This window comes from Henckelia pumila, unplaced genomic scaffold, assembly GCF_033568475.1.
Source record: "Henckelia pumila isolate YLH828 unplaced genomic scaffold, ASM3356847v2 CTG_461:::fragment_3, whole genome shotgun sequence".
Taxonomy (NCBI): Eukaryota; Viridiplantae; Streptophyta; class Magnoliopsida; order Lamiales; family Gesneriaceae; genus Henckelia; species Henckelia pumila.
This window is the reverse complement of record NW_027331831.1, coordinates 10,745,705-10,754,714: the sequence shown is the minus strand read 5'-3', so window position 1 is coordinate 10,754,714 and position 9,010 is coordinate 10,745,705. Positions and strand designations below refer to the sequence as shown.

At 33.6% G+C, this 9,010-nt stretch overlaps 1 protein-coding gene across 1 annotated transcript; it reads left to right on the top strand.

The window, feature by feature from the left end:
- The first annotated feature begins 4,872 nt into the window (after positions 1-4,872).
- On the top strand, positions 4,873-8,704 carry LOC140871984 (uncharacterized). The gene is made up of 6 exons (XM_073274723.1): positions 4,873-4,910; positions 5,453-6,242; positions 6,573-7,103; positions 7,224-7,317; positions 7,399-7,860; positions 8,598-8,704. Exons 1-6 carry the CDS (start codon positions 4,873-4,875, stop codon positions 8,702-8,704), a joined length of 2,022 nt encoding a protein of 673 aa, XP_073130824.1.
- Positions 8,705-9,010: the final 306 nt, after the last annotated feature.

Sequence of the window (9,010 nt, the reverse complement as noted above, 5' to 3'; positions counted from 1 at the left end):
AGCCAGATTTAAGAAAATGGGCTTGAGTGTTAGGGCCAGCAGTTCAGTACAACCCATGAGAAATTGCATGTGTCCTGAATATATATTTAATTATTTTTATGCATGGAAGTTATTTTTAATATTTATATGTTAGTATGAAATTAAATTAAATATATATGAAGGACACACATTTTATTTAAGTACATGCATTCATGAAATAATTTTTTATGCATGATTTAATGTTTAAGGTTGAGCAAAAGAAAATAATTTTTATGTTGGAAGTTGAAGTAGTGTGATAATTTAAGGGAAATTCGTCCCCATATGTGAACTATTGAAGGGTAGTTTAATGACAATTTAAGAGGTGATTCGTCACCGCTACGTACGTTGGTTTACCACGTTGATCAGTATTTAATGTATGTATGGTTACACTATGGATACGACCATTCGATGTTAGAAAATACTTTGCTCAACAATGTTTATGTATTATTATGATATTCAAGTTTAATTTAAGTTTATGTTATGTTCATGATATTTTTAAGCATGCTCATTCATGTATATGTTATGTATTAGTATTAAAGTGATTTAAATTATTTTAAACCCTTGTTATGTTAGCATGTTGGGCCTCTAGGCTCACTACACTGATATGGTGCAGGTGAGTACGTAGAGGAAGATGTAGTATCCACCGGCGGCGAGGACCTATGAGCGGACATGCAGTAACCCCGTGACCATTGTCTGAGTCTACGTCATGTTTTGAATATTTTTATCATGTCATACATTTTATTTATTTTCAGTGGTGGATATTATTACTCATTTTATTTAAATATTTTCAGTGCATGCAAATTTTATTTATTTTGCTGATGTCAGTATTTTATTAAATGTTTGACTCAGATATTTAATTTATTAAAGGTTGCATTTTTATTTAAGTTATTTATTTTTAAATCTATTTATTCTGTGCATATATGTATGGGCATGTATGTACATATTTTTACTTAGTAAGTGTTAAAAAAAAAAAATTTCCGCATATTTATTTATATTTAGAGAGTTAGGGTCGTTTCAGTCATACCCATGAGAATATATGTCATTAAAACTCAACAAATTTCTTTTCGATCGTGGTGAATATAAAGCATCATTTATCAAAAATTTTGTACCATTAGGTAACAAAAATTTCGCTTTACCAAAACCTTCAATCAAGTCTACAGGACCTGATATTGTATTCACCATTGTTTTTGTTGGTTTTAGTTTCAAGAAATATCTTTCATCTCGTAGAATAGTGTGCGTTGTACCACTATCCGGTATGCAAATTTTCATGATATTATTTCCATGTTTGCTCATAGCATTTTCCATATCAAACTTCACAAAAATGTAATGAAGAAAAATTAAGTACAATACAAATTAAATGTAAAATATAACATGCTTTATAATACAAAAATGCATGAAAAATACAAATTTGTTACAATCTAGTCCCACCAATCTTTTAATCAATGTCTTCGAAATCATTCAAAAAATCTGCAGCACTAAAACTAGTTGAACCAATTAAATGGTCACTATTTTCAAAAAAATTGGTCTCTTTTTCTTTCCCCTTTATCGATTCTTTATAGAGCTTACAAAGGTGCTCGGGGGCTCGAAAAGTTCGTGACCAATGTTCCGGAGTGCCATATCTATAACAAACACTCTCGGTTCTTTTTGAGTGATTTTCATTTTCACTCATGTTTTCATGTTGCCTTTTTAGTGGGTGGTGTATGACGCTCTTTTGAGATGAGTTACTGAAATAACTATCTCGATTATTTTCATATCCATGACCGCGTCCACGACCATGGTCATTTCTACGTCCACGTCCACGCCCACGTCCTCGACCTCGACCTCGACCTCGTCCACGACCAAAATCTGGTATATTCCTTTGATTTTGGTTTTCATTTTTTATTACGACATTTGCTTCAGGAAATGCCGTTGATCCAGTGGGTCGGGATTGATGATTTCTTACTAACAATTCGTTGTTCTTTTCTGCCACAAGAAGACATGCGATTAGTTCGGAATATCTCAAAAATCCACGCACTCTATACTGTTGTTGTAGAGTTATATTCGATGCGTGAAAAGTGGAAAATGTTTTCTCAAGCATTTCCATCTCTGTGACTTCAAGTCCACAGAATTTTAATTGCGAGACTATTCGATACATCGCAGAATTATAATCACTGACTTTTTTAAAGTTTTGGAATCTCAACGTATTCCATTCATCACGGGCGGTCGGGAGTATCACTTCTCTTATATGCTCAAATCTTTCTTTCAGCCCTTTCCATAAAGTCATTGGGTCTTTTTCTGTGAGATACTCACATTTAAACCCTTTATCAAGATGTCGACGCAAGAAAATCATAGTTTTTGCTTTATCTTGTGAGGTTGATATATTATTTTCTTTAATGCTTTCACTTAGACCCAATGACTCAAGATGCATCTCAACATCAAGAGTCCATGACATATAATTTTTTTCAGTGATATCGAGTGCAACGAATTCAAGCTTTGCCAAGTTTGACATGGTGGTACTAGAAAAATAACAATGCATTTTATTAGTTAATTTCCATTAATATGACAATACAAAATAATAGATAAACGATGAGTACAAGTAAGTGTACAAATAGAGAAAAAGCATGTGGTGGAAAATCGCTGGTGAGTACAAAACTCGTGAGCATGATGATCATAATCGTTATGAAAAATATCCTTAGAAAAGCCAAAAACTCCATTTTCTTCTTTTTCGAAAAAAACCGAGGAGAAAATATTTTGAGATGAAGAATGAATTTTGGTGTGATTGAAAATAAGTTTGAGTGAAAATATTTATAGGCCAAAAACTAGCCGTTTGTGACCGTTGGGGGTAAAGAAAAATCGAGTATGTGTTGAATAAAAATTTGTGATAATGATACAATGCATATAATGATAATCATAATTAAATAATTATGTATATCATATCACATTATTATAAGATCGGTGTCGTAGACATCCTTTTATATAATATTGTGAAATTATACCAATATAGTTAGTATAAAGTCAGGTATAGTATATCATATCACATTATTATAAGATCGGTGTCATAGACAACCTTTTATATAATAACATGACATTATACAAATATGATTATAATGTTTAAAAACCTTAGAGGCTTTTATACTTGTCGTATCCCTTACCGGGAGTGTGGGATGTCGTCTTAACATCCTCCCAAGATTTATAACAAGTTTTTTAAAAAATTCATAACATGATATTATATATTAATATATACACAATAAAAATATATAAACAGTAAAATAAAAATTCTTACTTGTTGAATATTTTTGACTTCTTCTTGTATTTTGGAGCGTCGAAAATTATAGAGAACGTTCGAGCGATCGTTCTGATAACGTGTTGTGAAAAGTAAAATTTATAAAACTCAAAATATTCTCAAACTCCACACTTTAAATTTATTCTCTCAAAATTGTGTTTTTCTACACAAATGGAGAGACCTATTTATAGATCTCAATGGGAGATTAGTCCAAAAATTAAATCATCATCATCTACATCATCACACACTAATTTTCAAAATAATACAACTCAATTTTCAACAATTCAAATATAATATAATATATTTTCAACACTTTAAACCCTATTTTCACTTATCACCACCAATTTATCATTCTATTCTACGACTTCTTCCGGAATCTCACCGACACCGTCAAACCATCAAATTGAAGCCAATCTCCTTTCTCTGCATTTATTTCATCCTTTTATTTTTTTTATTTGTTTTTATATTTTATTTTATTGCAAAAAATGAAAAGACATGATTATTATCAGATTATGTAAATTTTTTTGTTTAATTATTAGTGCCTTCACTAAATTTTCAATTTTGCATTATGAAGGAAAAACTCAAAAGTGCTTCCTAACTAGAAGCAGCTCCAAACACTACCTTAATTTTATACGTTAGGATCGAAATTTGTGTGGAGGGCGTAAAGACACACTTTAAAATATTTTCAAAACTTATCTTATAACTGAGTTGAGTTACCAGCTCGATTGTTAAAAAAAAATTTAACAAAATTTGCTTGTGAGAATTGATCTAGTCAGACGGAAATATTTCTCACGCATTAAATTGAACTGTAAAGCTAGTCAAATAGAAAATAAATAAAAGTAAGGACACGAGATTTTTTTATGGAAATTCAAAGTTAAAACTTCTACGTCTCCCCTTCTTCTGTTTTCAGGAGGATTTTCACTAGAAGAATTTGATTTATACAACGCTTTGTACAAACCCAATCCAATCAACTCTTGAATGGAAGTCCTAGTAATACAATCTCAATTCAGAAAACTTTATGATAAAGTTTACAACAAAAAGTAATGCTAAAATGATCATCGGAGCTTGTCTGAGTATCACGAATTTATCACTGAAGTTGTTGGGTATAACAATAAGTGTGTGATAGCAGCTCAAAGTATTTGATCTGGTTCTTTGCTAGAGTATGAAGATTGTGAAAGGTTTGAGAACACTTGTACGCTTGATGATTCAAATTAAATTCATAAGTCTGTAACTGCGTATATCTTTGAGTATTTATAGTGGAGAATGTCCAACGTTTAAAAATCTAATCTGAAAGGAATTTTATTCCTTGAATATTTTGGCCTTTGATAAATTGAATATTATAAGATTTTGCTTTCTAGACAAGATCATATATTTGGTGAATATCTTGTGTATATCTCTAATATGTTAAGATATATATTTGCCAAGCTTAAATCGGGTCTTGATAAGGTGATTATTAGATATAATATTATTTGATATTATCAAGATTTTATTTGCAAGATTTGATAGAGTATTATTCCTACTAAAACATGTTTCCTTATTCATGTAGGACTCTATCTAAGGAAACCTTCAAGACTTGGATGCTAATCTATAAAATGGGGTTTTTCACGCACAAGGAGATACGGCTTCAAACGTACAAACCGCTGCGTAACCATTGAAGAATTCTGTTGAAGAATTGAAGATTCTGAAGCAAGGTTTTGCAACCTTCGTTGTTGCTGTTCCCATGTTGTCGTTCGTGTTGAAGACATCAGAGACAACACTGTGTGAACTGTGTTGTTGAAGATCTTTACTGTCTCTTCAATTTAGGCTACGGGAGTTGCATCTGTTATATTTACTCTGACTTGTTTAGGATGCAAGTTTATTTCTCAACTTGTTGAGAAATTTAGGATTTAATGACTTTTCGTAAAATCACTAGGATTACTTTGTAAGACAGATTTTATGTTTACTAGTGATATTTAGCCCTAAGGCACCCGCACGAGTTTTTATACTCGTGCAAAATTAATTACTAGTTTTTATTTACGCTTTAAATTTTTGCTGCACTGTGTTGTCTTTGGTGTTACAACACGAAGTACAACACTGCCTATTTTACATAACGAACCACGTACACCATTTCTTTCACGTGGTATCAGAGCCACCACTTGACTTTACTAAGTGAGTTTCTGGTTTGTGTTACAGGTTAGTTATGGATACACCGTACACAATTGCAATTCTTCCACCTATTTTGGATGGGAAAAATTACGGCCCTTGGAAATTGAAGATGAGCATGTACATTCAATCCATTGAGTCCAGGGCTTGGCAACGTGTTCTTGATGGTTGGACACCTCCTATGAGAGATGATGATGTACCCGGACCAAAGCCAAGAGCACGATGGACAGCCGATGAAAATAATGCGGCTATTTATAATGCAAAGGCTCTTAATGCTATGTTTACTTCTGTTGATATGAATATGTTTAATCTAATTGGTACTTGTACTTGTGCTAGGGATGCTTGGGAGAAAATTCAAACCCATTGTGAAGGCTCGGCAAGTGTCAAGAAGACAAGGATGCGTCTCCTAAATTCAAAATTTGAGAAATTAAGAATGGAGGAATCAGATACCATCATGGAATATAATGGAAGATTGAAGAGCCTTGCAAACGAAGCATCTTTTCTTGGTGATCCTATTTCGAACGAGAAACCTGTGTCCAAAGTGCTTCGTTCTGTCCCTAAAAGATTTCACACCAAAGTTTGTGCTATAGATGAATCCAAAGATACATCTATAATGGGTTTGGATGAGTTGATAAGTTCTCTTCGCACATATGAGATGGAGATGGAGGCCGAAGATGACACTAAAGGTAAGTCCATTGCCTTTCAAGTATCTAATGATGTTTACAATGATTTTTCTGAAGTTCAACAGGAAGTGAAGGAATCTGATCTTGAAGAAAATTATATTGCCTTGATTTCGAAGAAATTCACTGATTATCTCGAGGTAATGAAAGAAAAAAAATATGTGAAAAGTGCGCAACCTTCGAAATTTCCTAAACTACCTACAACATAGAAGCCTCAAAAACCAGCTAATACTCGAGGACCTCACCAAAGGTATGAAGGTAAGATTCAGTCCTCAATTAAAAATTTTGATAATGTTAAATTCAGGGAATGTAAGGGATATGGACACTATGCATATGAGTGTGTCAATCGCCTTCGTAAAGGTATGAATATTTCTCTGTGTGATGATGATTCTGAAGAAGAACAAGAAAAGGTTGAACAGGCAGATCTCATATCTTTTACTGCTTTGCTGGATAGTAAGAAAAATTTTAAGATTAATCCACTTGGTGTTGGCTCCGGTGTTGCAACACTTGGACGCAACACAGGTCAAAAATATGTTTGCTTTGTTGCTTCTAACCTTGATAATTCCAGTAATCATGAAGAACATGTAGCTGATGCTAACACTCTGGAAGGAATACAGAAACTCTATGAGGAGTTGTATTGTGATTGGATCAAGAGAAATCAGTTGAACACAACTCTCACCAAAGAGAATACTGAATTAAAAGCTGTTGTGGCTAGGCTGGAAGTTCACATGAGTAAGAAAGATCAGGAATTAGGGTTGTTGAATTCGGAACTTGAAAGAGCAAAAACAACACTTGCTAAATTTAATTCAAGTTCAAGCAAACTTGATTCTCTTTTGACTATGGGTAAGAATGATAAGTTTGGTCTTGGTTTTAAAGAAATTGTTTTTGAAACTGGTGAATCCTCCAAAACACCAATGTTTGTGAAGGAAAGCAGTGATTCCTTGAACCATCCTTCAACCGCTTCTAAAGGTAAGAAACCCATTGTTGAGAAAAATGTTTCTGTCCCAAAGCCAAAACAATGAAAGTGTCCTTTTGTATGTCATTATTGTCTCAAACCTGGTCATATCAGGCCTTTCTGTCGTAAGCTTAAGAATGACAATATTTTGTGGGAATCTAAGCAGGTGTTGCCTCCCGTGTTGCACAACACCAAGCGCAACACTGACAGAAAAGGTCCAAATGTGAAGAAAGTTTGGAAACAAAAGTCTGATGTTAAATGTTTTGTTATTTATACTTTCTTGAAAGCTAACACTACAGGAAATTGGTACTTTGATAGTGGAAGCTCTCGGCATATGACAGGTTTGAAAGATCACCTCACGGACTACATTGAACAAAATGGTGGTAAAGTGACTTATGGAGGTGGTGCAAAAGGAAGAATTGTTGGCAAAGGAACACTCAATGTGGAAGGATTTCCAAAGCTTCATAACGTCTTACACGTTGAAGGACTTAATGCAAACTTAATTTCAATTAATCAACTGTGTGATGATGACTTGCATGTAAAGTTTGATAAGAATACTTGTGAAGTTTTTGATAAAGCTAATTGTTGTGTTATGACAGGTACAAGATCAGTTGATAATTGCTACCAACTTGATGAGGAATTGGCATGTGGACATTCAAAAGTTGATGAGTTTAGTCTATGGCACCAAAAGCTTGGACATCTGAATTTCAAGACTTTAAAAAACTTGAGTAAGTATGAAGCTGTCAGAGGTCTTCCAAATCTAAAGTCTGGAGTTCCATATGTTTGCGGTGCATGCCAAAAAAGTAAGCAAACCCGTGTTTCGCACCCCGTGTTACAACATGGTATCTTGAACTTTTGCATATATATTTGATGGGTCCTATGGAAGTTGAAAGCTATGGAGGTAAAAAGTATTCTTTGGTATGTGTTGATGATTTTTCTCGTTTTACATGGGTGAGATTCCTTAAAGAAAAATCAGAAACTTTTGATATTTTTAAGAAGTTGTTTACCAAGATTACTAACCTACATACTTTGTTATTAGCTAGGATCAGAACTGATCATGGAAAAGAATTTGAGAACTCATTTTTTTCTTCTTTGTGTGATAAGAAGGGCATCTCACAAGAGTTATCCGCTCCAAAAACTCCTCAACAGAAAGGAATTGCCGAAAGAAAGAATAGGACGTTGCAGGAGATGGCTAGGGTGATGATGAGCTCAAAAAATATCTCCAAGAGATTTTTGGCAGAAGCATTAAACACAGCTTGCCATATTTCTAATCGTGTCTATTTGAGGAGTGATTCTTCGATGACTTCCTATGAAATCATCATGGGAAAGAGACCAAATCTCAATTATTTTCATATTTTTGGTTGTGTGTGCTATGTTTTGAATGATAGAAATTATCTAGCAAAATTTGATTCCAAAAGTATTAAGTGTTTGTTCCTTGGTTATTCTACTAATAGTCGTGCATATAGGATGTATAATCTTAGGACCAGAACAATTATGGAATCTATTAATGTTGTTTTTGATGATGGTGCATATCTCAAAGGAAAAACTGCTGAAGATGATATTGAAGGCTTGCTGGAAATTCCTCACGAAGAACACAGTGTTGTTCTGGATGTTGCCATACCAAACACAACACTAGTTCCTTCATAAACTGTTCATGAAGAAAATTCTCAAAGTAATGAGGAAACTGAGGTATCTACTGAAAAAGACATTCCAAGCAAGATACAAAACAATCATCCATCATCACAGATCATTGGAGATGTTCATGGAACAAGGAAAACCCAAGCTAAGGACATAGTTGACTACCGTAAGATGGTTGGGTTAGTATGCATGAGTTTCGTATACTCACAGGTAATGCATTCTTGTTTTGTCTCCAATATTGAACCTAAGAATGTCAATGATGATTTGAATGATGAATTTTGAGTAAATTTCATGCATGAAGAACTTGAACAATTT

Bases quoted from the DNA above. Each gene is read 5' to 3' on its own strand.
- LOC140871984 (XM_073274723.1), top strand. From the start codon at position 4,873: ATGGGGTTTTTCACGCACAAGGAGATACGGCTTCAAAC. The intron at 4,911-5,452 runs GTACAAACCGCT...TTTGTGTTACAG, and splicing joins AAGGAGATACGGCTTCAAAC to GTTAGTTATGGATACACCGT. The intron at 7,318-7,398 runs GTTTTGTTATTT...GGCATATGACAG, and splicing joins ACAAAAGTCTGATGTTAAAT to GTTTGAAAGATCACCTCACG.